Genomic DNA, 22,926 nt, shown 5'->3' on the forward strand with positions numbered 1-22,926 from the left:
GAGGAGACTGAGATCCTGAATGTTAGTGATGTTATAGGTTAACAAAGGAGGCACACAAGAAAGGTGGTGGATAAAATCTCTGTGTTTTACAGCTGAAGCTTTGACCCCCAAATCTCAATTGTAGAACCCATTTCTAGTGAATAGGTAGGACCACACATGAAACATGATATCTCCTGCTTAGGCTTCGTTTCTCAGGGTTCCATCCAGTACTGGGTACATGAAACAAAAGAAAGAAGCAAGAAGACCCAATAAACTAAAGAGAATTTCCAAACACAGAATATAAGGAGAAAGTGAAAGAAGAAAAGAAAAGGCAGGGAAAGGAAAAAGGAAAGAAAGAGTCTACAAGACTTTGTGTTGGAAGAAGCAGTCTCCTTCATGCAGTCTTTCAGCCCCCACTCAGCTGCATAAGAATGGGCCTCGAGTCTGGAACACTTCCTTACCAGGAGTTAAAGAGCCCACACAGGCTAAACCTGACCTATAACCTTACGTGGGATAGGCCTTGTTTTGGGCTAAGTACTCTTGCTCTGCTTGAAGTATGTACATTATATGTCACTGGGTCAACCCACTGTTATCCTGTCTTGGAGAGAAGCCAGGCTGTTTCCACTGCAGCATGAGAGGGGTATGGCGCATAGGCCAATTGCCTTGTGTCAGTGGCCAGGAGAGACCCACTGACCATGTGGGACTGACACCACTATTGAAGCTGATCCTGCTCTGTCTCTTCTCTATGTAAATAAACTGTTGTCTGTGCAGTGTTTGACTGCATTGTATTTCCTCTAATGACTCCAAAACCAAGATGCAACGGGCAGAAACGTTTGGAGTCCTCCCTGAGACTGGTTACTGATGCATGGTACTTTGACACCAAGCAAAGTAGAAAAAAGATTTTGTGGACACAAAAAATTCTCTTAGACTATGGCTAGAGCCTACTCCAGGCTTAACCTTTGTTGGTCCTCTGCCTCCTTCCCAGGGATGAAATTAGAGGACACAGCATTGACATCCCCTTAGAGTTTGCAAGAGGACAATAAACTAGAGACTGAGGGAATGAAGCAAGTTTTAGTTTAACCTTTTCCATCGCAACAAATGTGTGTTAAATGACAACGCATCATGCACAACTCCAGGTCTAAGGAGACAGGGTGAGCAAATATGGACATGATCCTTGCTTTCATAACTCTTGTAGTCTAAGAGAGGGAAGGAAACCTAGTGAAAGAATTCTTCAACTAAATGAAAATTTACAATAGGGACAAGAGCTATAAAAGGAAATACATGACGCTGTGAGAGTATTTCATAGGAGGGGCTGGTCTGATCACAAAAGGTAGGAGGAGTTCCTTAAGGAAGTGACAGATGAGGGTGGCTCAGTTGGTTAAGTGTCCAACTCGATTTCAGCTCAGGTCTTGGTCTCACGGGTTCATAGGATTGAGCCCCACATGGGGCTCTGCACTGACAGCATGGAACCTGTTTGGGATTCTCTTTTTCTCTCTGCCTGCCCTCCCCGCCCCCTCCCCCAGCTAAAAAAATAAATAAATAAACTTAAAAAAAAAGTGACAGATGAGTTGGAAGGAAAGGAAGAGTTAACGAAGTAAATGGAAATTTACAAGGAGGGTTAGGAAAGAAGGGTAGTCCAGGCAGAGAGGTGCTCAGGTTTAGCATTCAGAGAATTGAAAGAAGACCAATGTGGGCAGAGTGCACAGGAGTACACAGGACAATGAAGAAGTCAGACCCTGCTGAGAGCTCCGGTTCATGCTCAAGATGTTGAGCTTCCCACTGGAAAAAACAATTATTGTAGCAGAGAGGTGACATATTAGACTTGCATTTCAAAGGTTACTCCAGCTGAGGTATGGAGAGTGGATTAGAGGGTGGCAAGAACATGTATGTGAGGACAGGTTAACAGGTTTTTCTTTTTACTTTCAGTATAAGGTGACAGTTTGAACACAGGTATTTACTTCCACTCTTTCCAGAATTCCTAATAAAATAACAGAAAAGGAACTTTTGGAAGAAGCAAAAACTGACGTGAATGAAAATAGTAGAGTAGAAGGCAACAGCAATAAAACTGTGAGCAGGAAAGAGATAGATAGGTGATGAATTCTTTTGTGAATCCAAGAGTGCTGAATCCTAAGTTGAAAGTGGGAAAGGCAAAAAGCAATCTGATATACACCAAACGAGTCCTCAAAGTCTTAGAAGTACTCAGTGTTTTCTGTTGGGGAAGAAGGTGAAAACAGTTGGTTGAACATTAATTTGTAAAACACTAAAGACACGCTCTTAAGACTCCTTTTTTCCAGAGCCGAGAAACCTGTCTCCCCCACTACAGCAGAAGATTGAAAGTTTATTCTCTGGAGAGAGTATGACTATGGGATAATGAGTATAGGTGAAATCAGGGGTTCTGTTATATGAAAGAATGGCAATATGTAAATGATGAAACTGAATGATGAAACTCACACCCTCCTTCCCTGGCAGCCAGGCTTGAATTCTCCAGAGAGAAGTTTCTTTCTGGGGAACCTGATCAGCACAGCAAGATAGAAGAAAGAAAAAATACTGACATGGGAGATGCCATAAGAAACAACCCAGGCAAATCACCCTACACATTGTAGACCAGTCAAGAAGCCCCACCTGTCTTTGTAGAGCTTCCTATTGGCTTTTCAGGGTGCCCCACTCTAATATGCAGACATTTCATAGATAAATATACATAGATATAAAATATATATACCTAAATATCAAAGGGTCACCAGGTTTATGAGTAAACCTTATTGGTTATTTAAATTATCCATGGTCCCAACTCCCCATGAATGGATAATTCTACAACTTTAATTTTTACCATTAATTTTTTTTATTCAGTAAGAAGCTTTTATCTGTCCCCAGATATTTATCTTCCTATAATGTCACATTCCACCTAGCTACCCAAATCAGAAACCAGGAGTGATCCTTGTTTTTGTTGCTTTTTTTTTTTTTTAATGTTTCATTTATTTCTGAGAGAGAGAGAGAGCGTGAGCAGGGGAAGGTCAGAGAGAGAGAGAGAGAGAGAGAATCTGAAACAGGCTCCTGGCTTTGAGCTGGCAGTCAGCAGGGCTTCAGCGAAGCTCTAACGCACAAATTGTGAGATCATGACCTGAGCCAAAGTCGGATGCTTAACCAACTGAGCCACCCAAGCACCCCTATCCTTGTTTTTGTTTCTTTACTTCCTCTGTCCAATTCATAACATTCTCATGATTCTTCCTCCTAAACAGCTCTTTCATTCATCCTTTCCTGCCTCTCCCTTCTTCCATAGCCCTAATTTTGTTATTGTAGTTAAGGCATGGTGAAGGAACTATCTTATTCTAGGGGTTCAAAAAGCATTTGCTATCCTCTTTGAACCCATCCTCTCATGTTTTTTGGTAGACTTCTTCATAAGCTGACATTAAACGATGTTCTGCTAGTCTCATCCACTTATATGGATAATTCTTTCACATTTTAGCTGGGTGACACTGGGTATGTCTTTAAGCTGATAAATGCCCTGCCTATTTATAGGGATGTTAAAAAGATTGAAATGATGCAGGTAAGAAGTTAGCATAAGACATGGCATTGCAAAAGCATTTGCTTTTTTCTTTTTCTTTTTCTTTTAAGAGACAGTGGAAATATATCTGGTTCAGCTTACTTTCTTTGTCTTGTCTTAAATCTGTTACAGGGCAAACACACTGCAACTAAAAGAGAAAAGCCAAGAAAACTGCAGAGATCTGACATCATTGGATGAACACCAGCGGCCACCTATGTCCAGACTTCTCCTGTTTTTGTTTAAGCCATTGTGAACTGGCTTAAACTACTTGATCTACTACTTGCAGCAAAAATATGCCGAATGATACAGTCCCAATTTATGCTTAACCGTTTTAGCTAACATTCTTTCTGCTATCCCTGTAAATAGTTTATACAGAAGAACCCATAGGATCTACAGTTATGTCAAACCTGTTTCTATTTGGAATCATTTCACTACTTTATTTAGCTTTTTGGAGCAGTTTTCAGGTACAGTGCCCAAAGGTCTTAGGCAATCATAGTTCCATATCTGTAGTATACAATGGCAGTATCGTGTTAACTAAAGGCAAGGTTCATCCTATATATAGAATATGCCAAAAGGTAACAGGTTGTGGAGTTGACTAGATGGAAATAAATTCTAGTTCCACCACTGTCTAAAATGTAACTTTCTTGATCCTCAGAAAGGGATACAGAAAGGGATAGTATTGCCTCAGAGGGTTGTTATGAAGAGTTAAGATTAATGCTGTCAAGAGCCTAGTAGAGTGCACAGTGTGGGACACACGAAAAGCCATCATGAATGGGAGTTCTTTTATTGCCTTAATTACATAGAAGGCAATGAATAAATGTTACTGCCCCAGTCCCTTCCACAGGGCATATAGTGGTATGCAGATTAAGGATGACTAGAATTAAAATTCACCCATACAAAGCTTTTGCAGCTTAATCTTGACTATTCTGACCATACCCTTTCTGAGTCATTAACATTTGTATAGTCACGTTTTTTTAAAAAATCTTATTCAGATAAGTGATTTCCACTACCAGTTAAACACTCCAACAATGCATAATTACTCAAAAACAATTTTGAGAATTCCTTTTTTAAGGAAGAGTTTTCAGAACATATTACTGTGTCTTGTGTCATAGATATTAGTGACTGAGTGAATGCTGGTCTTTTGGGGAAGGCCACATGAGAAATACTAAGACTGACGGTAGCTCTGGGTAAAATTATCTCACTTATCTAGATGTATTTTCCACATTCATTAAGAATTGTGTATGTGTGTGTTTTCCTTAATAGTGACAATTTTTATTACAAAAATTTTTTTTTTGAGAAAGCCAAAAGTTGTTTCAAGCTACTGCTGATTAATAAGGTGGCTAAAAATTATGCCAGGTTATTTTATTGGGGAAGTAGGGAGTGTGAGAACAAAATAAAACAAAATACAACAAAACCAGAAGTGAGATTTAAATGTTGAGAAATAAATTTTTATGATCTGTAAACTGGCTCTAAATGTAATTCAAAAATGTTTTAGTGCTAATAGTTTTCAAGGATGCCTGCTTTGAAAGGCAAGATTCATGTATGTTTAACTTTGGCTAAAAATTAATTTCCTTCTTTATTCATCAATGGGGTAAAGATGATCTAATTTTATATACGTGATTTCCTTTACCCAAAATAAGGAAAGTAGAAATACAAAAAGTCTGGCAGGAAAGATCTTTTTTTTTTTTTTTTGTGCTTAAGCCAATCTTCCAGCATTGCAGATTTCATATCAGTGGGTTTTTAATAGTTTTTTGACAAATGTATTTTGACAAATACACTGTTGGAATCTCTCCTTTAACGCGAAAATGGCCAGGTTTGGATAAATTCCAATGTAAACATCATTCAACAGCTTAATGAAACAATACTACTCTTAATTTTGTGCCATACTGTCAAATATAGTCTTTGCTGTGGTGTGCTATTTACCGACTTCCTAAATTGGCAACACTTCCCGGTAATGTGTCCCAGAGTTTTAAACACATTTTAAATACAGGGTTGTGCCTGCCAGCTCCAGGGTTAGCTTACCTCTAACCCACCCTTTCCCAGACCAGCTTCCCGCGGCTTTGCTCACCTAGCAACCAGGCAGACACTTCCGGAACCTCAGCGGAGTTGTCCAATCGGCTCTGCAGATTCGCCGCAGCGGCTGATGGGATGCGGGAGTCTGAGCGGCCGCCGCCGTCTGCACCATGGTGACGAGCGGCGGCAGGGCCAAGGTAGCCATGGCGGCTCGGTCCATCTTATCCGCCGCGGCTGTGAATATATTCCTCCTGTTGGTTCTCCCTCGAGTCTCACACGCCCAGATCTTCTCCTTTCCATTCCTGCAGCCGGAGTCGTGCGACCACAACCAGTACTTTGATATCTCCGCGCTGTCCTGTGTGCCGTGTGGAGCCAACCAGAGGCAGGATGCCCGAGGTGAGACCGTTCAGGGTAGGCCCCAGCCAGACTTTTAACCCTCCAGCCTAGTCGCTGCCCGCCGCCCCCCAGGGTCCCTGAAACACTTTGTCGTCTGCGGGAAGAAATGTTTCAGGAAAGTTAACTGCCAACTCCTGAGGGGTGGGTTTCCTTGGAGGCTTGCAGCTTGCACACAGATGAGGTTGGGGAACCGGAGTAAGCTATCCACTGAGCCATGGCCAGTAATTAATTTCTGGGTGCCAGTCCCTCGCTTCTCATCCGACGGGTCTTTCGGGAGGCACCTGGGAAGTCGCCCACCGAGATAGAAAAGAAATAGAGAAGTAACGAGGTGTAGAAGAGTAAGTCACAGGATGGGTTGGGGAGGGAATGCAAATTAGCGCTTATAAATTTTGTTAGCTCTTTATCTTGCTTTTCAAATCCTAGAAACCTAGAGCTAGAAGGGACCTTAACCATGATTAGGTCCACTCTTCTCATTTTACAGATAAGGAAATTCAAGACTCGATGATGCTGTAACATCTTCTTTACCTAAATTGTGGATTGGAATAACTGGTGTCTCTTTGCCCTCAGTCTCTACCCGTGCATTTCCACTGTACAGTGTGTTCTTAATATAGACTTCTTTATGACTTACCCTTTTATTATTGAATATTACTAATTGTCCTTAACGTCTCTTTCCAACACATTTTTTTTTCCAAATGTCTGTCATTTGGTCCTAGTTCTCTTCACTGAAGCTACTCAGAATAAGACTTTCTCCATATTCTAAAGTCTAAGATGTTTTCACTCTTGATTTGGCCACCTATGGTGTTAACTGCCTGCCATCTTCAATTTGATGTATCCTCATTTAAGTTTGTCATATAGACTGGTCTGGCTCCTCAGGTGAAGATATATGAATGAGAAAGCATTTTGCCAACTCTTAAAGTGTAAGGTGTTAGCTTCATAGTTAAGAACCCAGATATTGTATGCATTCTACTACGTAGATGCCTATGTGGCTGTTTCCACTTGATGCCTCCTTATAGAATGTTGTCCTTACCTATCCAGCAGGTTGAGTGGTGATTCTCTTATAAGGTCTACTGTCTGTCTAGAAGAAAACAATGATTTATTTGAATCAAGGTAACTTTGCTAATAAGGTTGTTTTGACAAAGTAAATTTGAATTCATTGAATATATGTGTATGGATGAAATAGAACTGTAAAATTTCCCATAGCAGTTAATGCATAGTTTGATTATTAAAATTAAAGTTCAGTGCTTTAATAGTTCAGTTATGCTTGCACTTAAAGTGGTACCTACTGCGTGCCAGACACATTCTAAGATCTTTGCATATAATAACTAATTTAACACTTATCAACCCTATCAGGTAAGTACTGTTATTGTAGAAACCAAGGCATAGAGTTTAGTAACTTGCTCAAGGTCACACAGCTAAATAGCAGAATTAAGATTAGAACCCAGGCAGTGCTGATTCCAGAATCTTGTTATTAACAGCTATACTGTTTCTCAAGATTTTAAGAATATTAAAATTTTCCCTATCTTGGAATTTTATTTATATTTACCACGGTCAAAATTGATTGTTTTCATTTTAGGAACTTCATGTGTGTGTTTACCAGGATTTCAGATGATCTCTAATAATGAAGGACCTGATATTACTTGTAAAAAGTGCCCGGAAAACATGGTATCAAGTATTTATTTTAAAATAATTGTACTGTAGAAACTAGTAATTTATATATTTTTATTTTTTAAAACTACATTTTAATGCTGTACTATAATACATTCCCAAAACTTTGAAATTATTAAATTAACTTTGTTTTTCTAAAGTAAACTTTGGGGATCAGTGAAATTTATGCAGACTTGGAAAGAAACAAATGTATTGCCTTAATTTTTAAAGTCTGAAATTTAAAAAACCACAAAGCTGTAAATATTTGTGTCTTTATATTTTCTCAGAGAGTAACTCAGTGACTTAAAAAAATAAATGAATGGTACGTATAGAAAACAAGTTGGGATGTGTGTGTTTTTTGACTGGTACAGATTGAGTTCTGTGCCTTACACCTGTTGTGTTAATAGTCTTATATAACAATTCACGTTCATAATGTTACCTAAGGTGTGGGTGTGATAAGTTCATGAAATGCCAATTGCATCACTAAAGAGGTTAAATAATGTCTATGCTGTTTTGTTAGTCATATCATAATTTTAGGAAAATTAGTAAGTTAATAGTTACTATATGTAATGATTCTTAATTAACAGAAATACATTTTCCAATCATTTTGGATAATTAGGAATCTTTGTGAGCTAGTTCTGTTATAGTGATATTTCTTCTCATTATCTGAATAAAGTAATTGAATCTGGGAATTTAATGGTCTAAATTACTATTAAGTTAATTATTATTAAGTTGATAGTTTACCGGTTGTCCTAATTCATGGCTAATTTGATTTAACTTACAAGTTTGAATATCACCTTACTACTTATTTTATATTTTTGCAAATATTAACCATAGGTGAATTATCAATAATAAAAAGCTACTAATATGAAATGACTACAAAGCAAATTTATTTTTCAGTGAGATTACTAAACAAGCATAATTTTTATATTTTTAATGTTTATTTATTTTGAGAGAGAGGGAGAGCATGTGCACACACATTGGCGCATGGCAGCGGGGGGAATGCAGAGAGAGAGAAAGAATCCCAAACAGACTGGTACTGTCAGAGCAGAGCCCAATGCGTGGCTTGATCTCATGAACCCTGAGGTCATGACCTGGGGCCAAAATCAAGAGTTGGACGCTTAACCAACTGAGCCATCCAGGCACCCCAACAATCATAATTTTTAAATAGCCCTATATAATGTACTGCCAAATATAGGAGCATTTCATGATATATTCAGTCTTTTTAACTGAAATTAAAAATAACTCGTGGCATTGTTTTGTTATTACCATTTGTTCTCTATTCATTTTGTTTACATTCATGTCAGTGATATTTTATTTTTGCTCCAGGCTTAAGAAAAATCATATAATATAATATAATATACCTAATTTTGAATGTCATTTTTTATTTTAAAAATACCTTCATAGACGCAATTGGGTGGTTCAGTCGGTTAATCATCTGGCTCTTGATTTCAGCTCAGATTTCATGATTTCATGGTTCATGAGTTCGGGACCCACATCGGCTCTGTGCTGACAGGGCTGAGCCTGCATGGAATTCTCTATCTTCCTCCCTTACTGCCCCTCCACCACTCACACTATCCATAAATAAATACACTTAAAAAAAAAAACCTTCATTAATACAAACAATTCATGGATTGAAAGAAATATCTTTATAACTTAATATTAACAACCTTATTTACATATTATTCATACACCATAAAATTCACCATTTTGAACCATAATTTAATTTTTTTTTTAATTTTTTATTTTTTAAATGTTTTTATTTATTTCTAGGAGAGAGAGAGAGAGAGACAGCATGAGCAGGGGAGGGTCAGAGAGAGAGGGTGTCACAGACTGAAACAGGCTCCAGGCTCCGAGCTGGCAGTCAGCATAGAGCCCGACGCGGGGCTCGAACCCACGAACCGCGAGATCACAACCTAAGCGAAAGTCGGACTCTTAACCGACTAAGCCACCCAGGCGCCCCGTACCGTAATTTAATTTTTAAAAGCTAACATATTTGGATTATAAAAATTAAAGGGGCTCCTGGGTGGCTCAGGCCATTGAACGTCCGACTTTGGCTCAGGTCATGATCTCACAGTTCATGAGTTCCAGGACCACATCGGGCTCTGTGTGGTTAGATTGGTGCCTGGAGCCTGCTTCAGAATCTGTGTCTCCCTCTCTCTGCCTCTCCCCTGCTCATGCTCTGTCTCTCTGTCTCTCTCTCAAAAATAAACAAACATTTAAAAATATTTTAATAAATAAAAATTAGAATATTTTAGAACAGTTAAAACCAAACTATTAATTGACTCTCTGTTGATTAAATCCTGTTGAAATTTGTTGTGTTTTCTTTGTAAATGGAAAAAACTGAATGACAATATTACTTTGAAAGAAAGGACTCATTTGAACTGAAAATCATGAAGAAGAAAGAACTGTTGCCCAGAGTTAACAGTAATCAGTACATAGTAATAATGTATAGCTTAAGTTTGGAATATGAACACAGTTTGGCTTTTCAAGAAATATTTATGTAGCTCATATATGCATGATTTATTTGAATCTTGACTACAAATTATACACTACTGTGGCTTCTTGAATTCACATTATCAATTAAGACAAAGAAAGTTAATTAAGAAGGAGAATTTATTTGTTTATTTATTTTAATTTAGAAAGGTGTTACTAAAGATGGCTGGAATTGCATTTCTTGCCCTGGTGGTTTAACTGCAGAAGGAAAATGCCACTGTCCTACAGGCCATATTTTAGGTAAGAAGTAGATTCTTTATGAAAAAGTAATAGAATCTTCATTTATGCTATTTAAAAAATATTTGTTTATTTTGAGAGAGAGAACATGAGCAGGGGTGGGGCAGAGAGAGAGGAAGAGAACCTCAAGCAGGCTCCACACTCAGCACAAAGGCTGATGCAGGGCTTGATCTTACAAACTGCAAGATGATGACCTGAGCCAAAATCAAGAATTGGACACTTTGACTAAGCCACCCATGCGCCCACTTACGCTATTTTTGATAAGGACATTAATAGAAATACCTTGGTAAACAGTATTTTTTATTGTCCAAAATTTAATGATGTTTAAGTCAACAGAAAGCATTGGGAAGAGAATAAAAAGCACTACCTGATAAAAAAAAAACAAAAAAACAGTCTTTAATAATGTACAATTAGATGGATACTTCCTTAATATGATAAAGAATATATGTTTCAACTCAAAAGCCAACAAGGTGCCTAATAGGGAGAAATTATAAGCATTTCTATTGTTAGGAACTAGTTAAAGATGCACTTAGGTAAGTGAAAGAAACAGGTGGTAGAGTAATTATAAAGGAGGTAAAAATCATTAAAAATTAATTTTAATGATTTGATTATATGTTTAGAAAACCCAAGCGAATTACCAAAAATTATTATAAACAATAAAGATTTTGGAGTATAAAATTAATATCCAAAAATTAGTAGGCTTCTTCTATCTAAACAATCCTTTAGAATATATGAAGGAAGAAAAGACCTCATCTACAGTAGCATCAAAAAGAAAAGAAACACCTATGTATAAACTTTAGAAAAAATATATAAGGTATATCAGTTGAAGAACCTTAGAATGCTCCTGCAAAACACAAAAGTTGGCTTTAATAAATGGAAAACATACCTTGTTCTTGGGGGGGGGGATGAATTATAAAGATATTAGGGGGGGCCTGGGTGTCTCAGTTGGTTGAGCATCCAACTCTTGATTTCAGCTCAGGTTGTGATCTCATGGTACATGGGTTCAAGCCCCGTGTCGTGCTTGTGCTGACAGTGCAGAACCTACTTTGGATTCTCTGTCGCCCTTTCTCTCTGTCCCTCCTCCGCTTGTTTCTCTCTCTCTCTCTCTCTCTCTCTCTCTCTCAAATAAACAAACATTAGGGGTGCCTGGATGACTCAGTCAGTTAAGTGTTCAATTTGGGCTCAGGTCATGATCTCATGGTTTGTGAGTTCAAGCCCCACATTGGGCTCTGTGCTGACAGCTCAGAGCCTGGAACCTGCTTCAGATTCTGTGTCTTCCTCTCTCTCTACCCCTCCCCTACTCTCTCTCTCAAAAATAAAAATTAAAAAATAAATAAATAAATATACATTAAAAAAAATTTTTAAAGTCGTTAGTTCTCCCAATATCCATCTATACATTTAGCAGAACCTTAGAAAATTCTACTAGGATATTGTTTATCTGTTTTAGAGACTGTGCAACTAATTTCAAAGTTTATCTGGAAAAATGTGAAAAGCCAAGAGGAAAAAGGAAAGAGGAAATAGCCCCATCACATACTATGCACACTTTAAAGCTACTGTAATAACATGAATGGCTGGCATATGGGTTACACATACTGATGGGTGGGACTTAAAGTAGAGAATCAAAATAGATCTTATCTGTATCAGAATGTGATTAGGATAAAAGTGGCATTTCATGTCAGTGAGGAAAAGACTGATTAGTAAGTGGTGTTGGGGAAACTTGGAAAATACTAAGTCAGGTTTCTAACTTACTGTTTAAGGAAAAATAAATTTCAGGTCAAATATTTAAATATTAAATATGAATCTAAAGATAAATTTTGAGGGCACCTGGGTGGTTCCGTTGGTTAAGCAAAGATACAGGGAAATATTCATATATTACTGGAGGATTATGAATCTGTGCAGCCTCGATAGAAAGCAGTTTGACAGTATTTATCAAATGTAGATTATTGCCCAGCTAGCCCTTGTCTGAGAATTAACTATTCTAGTGCAGGGAAATATATGTCTGAAGAATTATATACATGGCTTCTTATTGAAACATTAATCCTAAGACAAAATATTGTAAGCAGTATAAAAGTTTGTTAAGAGAATATTGGTCAAATAAACTCTGGTACATCATAAAATGGTAGAGGATGCAGAAAAATATAGATTATCATATAGAAAGATAATGCAGTTCTTTAAGTATTGCTGTGGAAACAAATCCAAGATCCATTAAGTAAAAAAACATTGTATAAAAAGCTTATATTCATTCATCCACAAATATTTATTGGTACCTCCTATTTATCAATTCTGTTTTCTGTATTTGGGAGCTACCATTTATGTTTTCTAAAAAAGATTATATATGCATATGTGTCTGTGCACAGCCTATTTCTGGAAGAATTCACAAGGAACTGATAACGGTATTGCTTCAAGAGGAGCATCTGGGTGAAAAGGATGGGAAGAGACTTAATTTTCACTTAAAATTTTTTTGTGCCTTTTATATTCTATTTATATATTACCTATTCAAAAATTAATTTTATAGGGGCACCTGAGTGGCTCAGTTAAGTGTCCAACTCGTGGTTTCTGCTCAGGTCATGATCTCACAGTTCATGGGATCAAGCCCAGTGTAAGGCTCCATACTGAGCATGGAGCCTGCTTGAGATTCTCTCTCTTCTCTCTCTCCCCCCCCGAAAATTATTTTTTTAAGAAATAAAAATCTCTGCCATCAATTTATTTAAAATCTAGTTAGAAGTCAAGATATGCATATGGAAAAGTAATTTGCAGAGCAAGATAGCAACAAAATATTTTCACAGGGGCACATATATTAAGTCATCAAATGAGCATTTAGAGACAGTAAATGCCCTGTAAGGAGGAACTCACTTCAACCAGGGTTGTTTAGGAAGGTTGGCATGAGGAGGCAGTGTAATAGTGGGACCTTAAAGGATTAATGGGATTTCAAAAGGTAGTAAGAAAGAGAACATTCCAGGCAGACAGAGCAGTGTGAGCAAATGTATTGTTATAAATATAAGCATCTAGATTGGATATAAAGAAATTATGAGAATAACAGTTTTTTGAGTTTAAAGGTCCTTTGGTACAGATGGTGGAAGGTCTTGAATGGTAGGATAGTCTGTAGGCATACTCATTTTGTTGAAAGTTTTGAACAAGAGAATGATGATTAATCTGGCAGCAATCTGTTGCATTTGTTCATTCAACAAATATTTATTGAGCTCCTACTACGTGCTGGACATTGTGCAAGAGCACAAAGGATAAAGCAGTGAGGAGAATACAGTGAACAGGCATGAAGTCCCCACTCTCGTGAAGTTCACATTTGAGGAGTGGAGGAGCAGAAGCAGGGAGAGCTGTAAAGAGGCTGCTGTGGTTCTGTAGACCTGCAACTACAAGGACCTGAACCAGAGCTAAGGCGAATTATACCCAAAGGAGTAGATGCCAGAAACATTAAAAGGATGATAGTAGACATAGATGAGTGAAGGAATATGGGGATGAGGAAAAAGGAAAAGTCAAAAATATCTTTGGGATTTCTTTGGGGAAGAAGGCGATGGTGGTTCATAGATTCATGCTGTGGGGAAGTCAGTATGGACTGAGTTTCTGAAACAACTTTTGACCTCCAGAGATCACTGGTACAAATGGGCAGTTTTCATAAGTTGCTGAGAATGGAGGCTAGATGCCTGGGGGGGCCCAGATGGTGGCTCTGACACCTAGTGACCCCTTAAGGTTGGGTGACAGCTGTGAAAACAATATTTCACTATTTCAGAGGCTACTACTACATACTTAAAATTCTCCATGGCATGAGCTCCTTAGAGCCACCTTGAACTTCTGTTGTTGATTTGTTCTGTGAATTTGCAAGAGAGGTTAGAGAGGAGTGGAAGAGTATGGAAAGAGAGTACATCTTACTTCTTGCATAGCTTCTCTCAACTCTTCTGACATAAAAAGAAAATGATCAGAAAATCAGGTAAATAATATTTTAAAAATAATTTAAGAATAATTATTAAAAATATCAAATAATTCATGAGGCTATAGAATGAGAAATAAAAGTCTACACTCCCCACCTGTTTCACTCCCCAGAAGTTAGCCTAAAGTAATTAATTACTTTTTCTCTGTCTTTCCAAGTTTTTAACGTATTGCAAATATTTTGGTGTTATAAGAACACATGTAGATTTACTGCTTACAAAGATATATATGTATTTTTCAACTTCAAAGTTTTTCTTTTTAAAATTAAAGTAATACGCATATTACTTTATATGGTTTGAAATGTAAATAGCATAGAAAAATATAAAAACCAAGGGTCCTTGCCCTTCTGTCCTCACTCTCATTCTTAGTTCTCTAATGTAACCACTATTAAGTTTCTTTTGTGGTCTTCCAAGAATGCTTTATGTATTTATAGGTTTCTATACGTCCTTGAAAATATTTATATGTTGTCATACTTATTTATTCATAAATATTTGTTGATAAAAATTAAAATAAAATTTAAAATAAAATTATAAAACTTTTTTTTTAACAGAAGGGCAGTTAAGCTAAAAAGCAGTAGCTAGTCCCAGTTCGGTACCAGCAAATGTTTGTCATCATGTAAGAATATGGGTCCCATAAAATCAGATTTTCCTATTTCTTAAGTAATGCTAAAAATACACAATTTTTATGTGAAACCTTCCCATTTAAAATTTTTCAGATTCAAAAAACAGTTTATTGAGCACTACCTGCTAGGTGCTAGGATACAGTGGTGAATCCAACTTAGGTTCTAAGAGGAAGGTAATAAGCAAATGAACAGTGTATGCCAGGGGGTGGTAAGTGCTGTGAAGACAAGGGAGGAAGGGGTGGGGAGTAGACAGAGGGAGCCAAGTGTTATTTTACATGGATGATCATGGAAGAGATCTTTGGAAAGGGAACATCTGAGCAAAGATTTGAAGGAAGTGAGGGACAGAGCCATGTAGATGACTAGGGGACTCATTCTAGGCAGAGGGAATAGCAAATACAAAGATCCTGAGAATGGAACGTATTTGGCATGTTCAAAGAGCAGCAAATATGCTAATGTGGCTAAGGCAAATGAAGAGGAAAGCAGAAGTAGATGGGTCTGGAAAGTTGGGGTGATTGTGTGCAGATCATGCAAGGCCTTTTTGTCTGTAATCATGACCTTAGAAATCACCCCAAGTGAGATGGAAGGCCATTAGAAGGTTTTCAGGGAGTGAAGTCATCACACTTAGTTTTGAAAAGTCCTATTCCAGCCTCTGCCTGGATGATAGAACCAAGGCTCCAATTAGAAAACTGTCATAAAAGTCTAGGTGATAGAATGATGTCCCTCAGTCTGGAGTAGAGTTGTGGAGGTAGAGTGAATAAGTCAGTTTCTGGATATATTTTGAAGGAAGAGCTAACAAGATTCACAGATTTATTTTTAATTTTAATTTTATTGTTTTTAATGTACAGAATGACAAGAAATGAGGAGACTCTAAGGACTAGGGCATAAGTAAATGGTCCAGTGGACTTGCCATTTGCTGAGACAGGGATGAGTGTAGGAGAAACAAGTCATTCACCTTTACTTTGGATAAACTAATTTATACCATCTTGTGAAAACTTAAAACATTATGGACAAAACATTTATAACATTATGATTAGGACTGATGCCCTTTGACCATTTTTCTCAATGTTGGGTCCCTGTAAATTCCCTTAATGCCAGAAGTAATTGTTACCATTTTGATGTGTGTGCACATATACATTTACATGTGTGTTTCCTTCTAGAACCTTTTCTGTTTTAAAATATTATAGTCACATTTATATAATTGTTTTATACCAAAAATATTGTTCTGGAGCAAACTTTTTTCAGCTACCAGTATGATCTGTTAGATTACCTAATTCTTTTTAATCAACTCCATAGTATTTCATAGGATGAATATACCATCATTTTGTTATTTTAAATATGCAGGTTGTTTTCTAACAAGTAATTGCTTCAGTAAATATCCTTATACACATGTACAAGTGTTTCTGTAGGTTAGGTATCTAAAAATGAAATTGTAGTATTTTAGGATATGTGAATTTAGCATTTTAATAGGTACTACCAAAAACCCTCTTAAGTTGTAAAAACATGTCAGCTGTCTATGAAATTACTTGTTTCTGCATACCTACTGAAACAGGGACATACAGGTAAGAAGTAACAAAAAAGAAAAATTAAAGAAAAAATACTAATTTATTATTATGATTTGGAAAGTTAATTTTTGTATTTTTTTTTTTATGTGAGAATGAGGGAGGCTTCACTTTTCTACACTTTGTTATGGTGGTGTTTGACATGCCTCTTTTGCAGATCAGGTATTTAAATATACCTGATTATTTACAATAATTTATTATTAGTAGAATAATAATTACAAGTAGACTTTACTAAGTATATAGAAGTTTATATGTTGACTTTGAGTTACATCTTAATTTTGTTTCTAAATTGTTTAGTGGAAAGAGATGTTAACGGAACATTGTTGTCTCAAGCAACTTGTAAGCTCTGTGATGAAAATGAAAACTCTTTTACAGTAGCAAATGCTTTAGGAAACAGGTAAGCAGTGTGCAGGGTGCTGACTTTAAATAACACCTTACAGGGGCGCCCGGGTGGCTTAGTTGGTTAAGCGTCCGACTTTCGCTCAGGTCATGATCTCATGGTTCGTGGGTTCGAGCCCCGCGTCGGGCTCTGTGCTGACTGCCAGCTCGGAGCCTGGAGCCTATTTCGGAGTCTGTGTCTCCCTCTCTCTCTGACCCTCCCCTGCTCACGCTGTCTCTCTCTCTCTCTCTCCTAGAAATAAATAAAACATTAAAAAAAATTAAAAAAAAAAATAAATAAATAAATAAATAACACCTTACATTTATATGGAATCTGTAACCTTTTAAAAATATTTCCTGAGGGGCGCCTGGGTGGCTCAGTCGGTTGGGCATCCATCTTCGGCTCAGGTCATAATCTCATGGCTCGTGAGTTGGAGTACCACGTCAGATTCTGTGCTGACAGCTCAGAGCCTGGAACCTGTTTCGGATTCTGTGTGTGTGTCTCTCTCTCTGCCCCTCATCCATTCACACTCTCTCTCTCTGACTCAAAAATAAACATTTAAAAATAAAAAATAAAAAAATAATAATCAATGAATAAAAATACTTCCTGTGATATCACTTGTTCCTCATAATAGCCCAAAGAAGATAGAAGTAGACATTAACACATAAAGAAGCTGAAGACCAGAGAATGGGACTGATAAGGGTTCAAAGCTTGACTCAGTCTCTTATCAGTTGTTTGACCTTGGCTAGCTCAGTAAGTCAGTCTTCTTGTCCTTAGAATAGAAATATACCACCCACTTCATAGGCTGTTATCACAGTTCAAAAATAAGTATGTGAATTCTTAGCATAGTGCTTCAAAGTGCTCAGTAAAAGGTAGCTTTTTTTATTATGAAATTTGCATATAATCTCTATATAGTATATAAATATTAGCTTCTATTTGGAGGATACTTACTATGTGCCAGGAATTGTACTTTAAAATAATGTTATGTAAAAAAGCATATTAATAAATAAATGATAATTATAGTAACCCAGGAACTCTGATTTATAGCCCTGTTCTCTGTCATTTCCTGTTTCTCCTTTATGCATACATATGTGCACACCACATACAGTCAGCCCTGCCTATCTAACTCAAACACAGTATCTCTATTTCAGATTCTTCACATTTTTTTTAGAGAGCTACATGATGAGTTTTCTCTTCAGTTCCCAGGTTTAAGAGAGAAAATACCCTGGAGGGTATTTAGTATTAGATTACCTCTTCTCTCAGGCTGATGTGGGTTGTAGTATCCAAATACTAACTACTGGGCTAATACCCAGCTCTTTCCCTCCATTACCGCCTTAAGCCTGTTTCTGTGCCATGCCCCAGCCCCTCTTGCCTGCTCTGTCTTACAAGTAATGAATACTACAGAGCCATCAATGTCCCTGCTAGTCTGGCAGATGCTCTCCCTCCCTGGTTATCATACATTAATGAAAAATGTAAAGTATTTTTCTAAAATAAATAAAGATAATGAATAGACTTAAAAAATGTTTGTCACAGCTTTGATAAGGAGATAGATACATATTTTTTCAGTATGTTTCCTTTTTGCTTTGTGAGAGGCAAAATAAGGAATGTAGATTTCAAATAACTACCTATGAATACAAGTTGGGTTTTATTTATGTGAGTTTTTTAGGCTCTTAATTGAGTGACTTAACCATCTTTGTTGTTAAATGTTATTTATTCTATACACTCCATGTAGTTTCAAAAGAATATTCTCCTATTATTGGTCTTTTTATTTATTTAATCCTTGCTTTGTAATACCAGGAGTGGTATAAAACTAATCAAATCAGTGTTCATATTTTTAATTTGTTTATTATAAGTAATTACTTAGTTGAATGAATCTATTCTAATCCAGCATTTAAGATGACAAGTTTTAATGAAATTAGATCTAGCATAATTCATTAACATTTAAAAATGTCTTTTGTTATATTGACAGATGTGTCCGATGTGAGCCAACATTCATCAATACCAACAGGTCCTGTGTGTGTTCAGAGCCGAACATTATAGTAAGGCCAAGCACATTAATGAAGTGTATATTTTAAAATTAAGTTATATCTTTCCATAAACTGTTTTTCCCCCCATTTTTTAAAATTTATTTATTTATTTATTTATTAAGACAGGGGGATTATGTTTCAGCAACACACTGAATTTTCCTTCACGTGTAATTTCATCTGCCCGTTATGGAGAACTTGTGAGTATGTTTCAGTCTTTTTGTTCCATTCTTGTTGCATTACTTCCTTTGGTCATCAGTCTGGGACTAAAATGTGAACTATTTTTGTGTAAGTCACTTTAAAACAAAAATAAATGACCAATCTAAGAAACATTAACAACCCAGCATTATTATTTATTGGTACAGTTATTCTCTTCTCTACCTTACCTCAAACTTTTTCAGTGAATCTCAGAATGTTTAAGCTGGAAAGGCCCTTTATAGATCCGGTAAGGAATGCAGCATTATTTAAGAGCACCAGAGACTCTAGACTTGAACCCTAGGTTTTCCAGTCATTAGTTTTATATCCTTGGGCTTACTTGATATTTCTAAACTTCAGTTTTATTGTCTGTACATTGGACATAATAATACTTACCTCACAGTGCCTGTACATGCTAATCACTGGATAAACAAGGGTTATTCATATCTGGCCAGGTTCCTCATTCTGTAGATGAGAGCATGGATGCCTCAGGTTAGAGCCTTTGTAACTGATGCTGGTCTGACAAGGTCTGCTGTATAAAATGGGAAGTGGAAGAAATCATGAATCCAAGAGAATAGGAGTTCATTGACTAACTAGGAGTTAGTAATGAACAGTGAAAATAAAATACCCAGGATGCCAGCAGAGCTTGTGGCAGGCAGGCTAGGACCTGGTTGCTCAAATTATCCTTAGATAAATGAGAGTCCTTAGGAGGGACATGAGGACACCCATGATGAAGGTGGAATCTGGACTCTTGAGGAATAAAGCAAAAATTCCTCTTTTCCAATATGGTCTTGTGGGGGTGCTAGGCAAGTACCATGTCTTTTCAAACCAACAAAATAAATGCTAATATTGGGGTACAAATATGGAGCTCTGAGATCACCCTAGAATTGCCTCATTTGTAATAAGATGCATGTCTTCTGGAGTGTTCTTCCCCAGTCTCAGGTTATAGTGACCTTCTGTACCATTGTCAAACTTGCAGGTCGTTAATTTTCATTTTTTTTCTTTTTTCCTTTTTAAAATAATCGTGCCAAAAGTACCAGTAATGTCTCTTTTTCCTCTTTGGTGTCAAATCACCAGTCGTTTAGAGGTCATGTCTCTTTCAGTCTCCTCTGATCTGAAATAGGTCCTTAGTTTTTCCCTCTCTTTTATGAACTCAATAGCTTTGAAGGTTACAGGCCTTACAGTCTATAGAATGACCCTCCACCTGGGTCCATCCAGTTTTTCCTTATAATCAGGACATGCTTGGCAGGAAATCACAAAAAAGATGTCAGTGTATTGTATCATAACAGAGGGCACACAATGTCCATTTGTCCCACCACTGACTTTGATCACATGCCATAAAGTCACCATGTTTGCTATAAGGGTAACATTTTCCCCTTTTTAATAGGTTAGTATTTTGTAAAGAGAATTTTTAAGATTGCTCTTAGTCTTCACCAAACCTAACAGTAAGTTAAACAACAGTAAGTTTTAGTCTCAGTTGGTGATGTTTGCCTTTATCAGCCACTACTATTATGGTTGCCAAATATTTACATCATTCCTTCTTCATTTATCAATTAACATTCTACTATAAGAAAGAGTTTTTCCTTCTTCCTGTTTATATATTTGTTTGTTTATTAATATAAGCATAGATTAGTGGGTTCCTATTGTATTCACTTGTTGTTATAATCCAATATGTGCATTTATTTGTTTTGATCCTCAAGTTGTCCTAGGTTTAGCTAGTAGAAGCTTCTCCAATTTGGCTTCTGTGTCTTTTTGATATATCTCCATCATTCTTTGAGCATTTCCTTTCTTTCTGGCACAAAAGATTTCCAGGCTTTTCTTGTACTTTTCCTACCTCAGCCCTGGAATCATCCATTTCTCTAGAATTTCTGGAGGATAATAATTAGATACCAAGATTACCACACAGAATATGCCCTTTTAGGAGACAGACACCTATATACATACACATCTGTAACTATTTATTTTGTATATATATTGAAGTAAATAAGTTCCTATTGATACTTTCAATTCCAAAGCAATACCTCAGCATTCCTTCTAACTTTCCTTTTGGCAGATTTTAAGTACCTTCTCCCTAGTAGTGAGAAATCTGGGTCTCATCTTAAACTTACTTGTTTGCTCTGTGTAATAGTTTTCCAACTATATTGCTCTCTTCCATACCACCTCCACATCCTTCCTCACACCATTTTGCAGAAGATCTGTTGCTGACTTCTGTTAAGAAAAGGTGGACAGGGAAAAGTTAATCTGATTCAGTTAATGCATTTCATTTAAACATTATCAGTCACTGATGCATTCCTAAGGACAAGTTTGGAAACCTTGATTTCAAGTCATTTTATAACTAATGTTGAGACAGATTCTGTGTAGCTGAAGTTGTGAGGCATGTAAACAAATGTAGTTAAGATTATGTGACTGTTTTGGCCTAGTCCTCAGCCTGGCGGGTGTAAGCACCCAGTTTTAGCAGTGCACTTGTAGTCAGTGAGGCCCTAGAGGACCAGTACAAAGTAATGAAACCCACAAGAGACCAGATGGATTGATAAATCAAAATGTATGTTTATTAGTTTATATGTATTGCCAGCTAGGCTAAAATACTTATATTGACTTGATAATGTACATGCTTCCTAATTGGAAAAGTGTACTTAGAATGTTACAGATTAGATGTTCTCTTGGATAACACAGAATTGGAACATAATTAGTTTTCTATAATTTTATGAGAGGCATATAATCCTACTCTAAGAATGTACCTGCCAGTCAGTAAAGAGTTTCCATATATATGGGTCAGTGTCTTCCTATTGTCTGTCCCCGAAGATAGTAATAGTGATCTAGCATCTTGCTCTTGTGTTTTTCTCAACTTTTCTTTTGAAAATTTCAAAATTACAGAAAAGTTAAAAATATAAGACCAGGGTGTGCCTGGGTGGCTCAGTCAATTCTGAGCATCCAACTCTTGATTTCAGCTCAGATCATAATCTCACGGTTCGTGGGTTCAAACCCCACATTGGGCTCTGTGCTAACAGCATGGAGCCTGCTTAGGATTCTCTGTCTTCCTCTCTCTGCCCTTCTCTGCTCACTCATGCATTCCCTCTCAAAATAAACTTTAAAAAAAGTACAAGACCAGGGCTATACGAATAGCTTTCACCTAGGTTAACCAATTATTAATATTTTGCTGCATTTGCTTTATAATTCTGTGTGTATGTAAAATGCATGAATACACACACACATTTTTTTTGTCAAAGCCACTTGAAAATAAGTTGTAGACTTGTGACACTTCACTCCTAAATATCTTATTATATAGTCCCTAAGAACAAGGGGGCTTTCCTGGCATCACACCAAGGAAGTTTAAAACTAACAAATTTATCTGATACACTGTTCATATCTAAATTTACCCTTTGTTCCAGTAAGGTCCTTTATTCCTCCCTTTTTGTGGGGACAGGGAGAGGGGAGACGAGAATCCAAGGATCCATTTAAGGATCCCACAGTGTAATTAGTCTTTTAGTTTTCTTTAATCTAGACCATGCTGTGTTTTGCTTTTGTGCGTTTTTGTTGTTGTTTTTGCTTTTTTGGCTTTTACAGAACTGAAATGCAGAGTCCAGATCTCTTGTAGAGTGTCCTACAATCTGGATTTTTCTGATTGTTCTCTCATGGTTAGATTCAGTGAAACATCTTTTTGCAAGAATATGATGTAGGTATGTGTACAGCCATTGCATCATAACAAAGAGCACATTTAGGTTGTACAGTTCCTAATAATGCTAAATTTGATTGCCTTGTCACAGTGGGCTCTGCCACTTCTCCTCATTGTAGAGGCATTGTGGTTAATAGGTCACTCTGAGATTTTACTTTGAGACTTTGTAAATATCCATTTTAGTGGTCACTGATGAGCCAGACTTGCCTGAATCAAATTTTAAATT

General features: G+C 36.9%; 1 protein-coding gene across 1 annotated transcript in view; it reads left to right on the plus strand.

Annotated features, from left to right (window-relative positions):
- The first annotated feature begins 5,703 nt into the window (after positions 1 to 5,703).
- Positions 5,704 to 22,926, plus strand: part of TMEM67 (transmembrane protein 67) — a 50,261-nt gene continuing 33,038 nt past the window's right edge. Inside the window, exons 1-6 of the mRNA XM_039219148.1 lie at positions 5,704 to 5,929; positions 7,503 to 7,591; positions 10,216 to 10,309; positions 16,727 to 16,826; positions 18,778 to 18,847; positions 18,958 to 19,032. Coding sequence (XP_039075079.1) covers positions 5,704 to 5,929; positions 7,503 to 7,591; positions 10,216 to 10,309; positions 16,727 to 16,826; positions 18,778 to 18,847; positions 18,958 to 19,032 — 654 coding nt within the window. The remainder of the gene's footprint in view (positions 5,930 to 7,502; positions 7,592 to 10,215; positions 10,310 to 16,726; positions 16,827 to 18,777; positions 18,848 to 18,957; positions 19,033 to 22,926) is intronic.

This window comes from Hyaena hyaena, unplaced genomic scaffold (genome assembly GCF_003009895.1).
Source record: "Hyaena hyaena isolate Hyena2069 unplaced genomic scaffold, ASM300989v1 scaffold_794, whole genome shotgun sequence".
Taxonomy (NCBI): domain Eukaryota; kingdom Metazoa; phylum Chordata; class Mammalia; order Carnivora; family Hyaenidae; genus Hyaena; species Hyaena hyaena.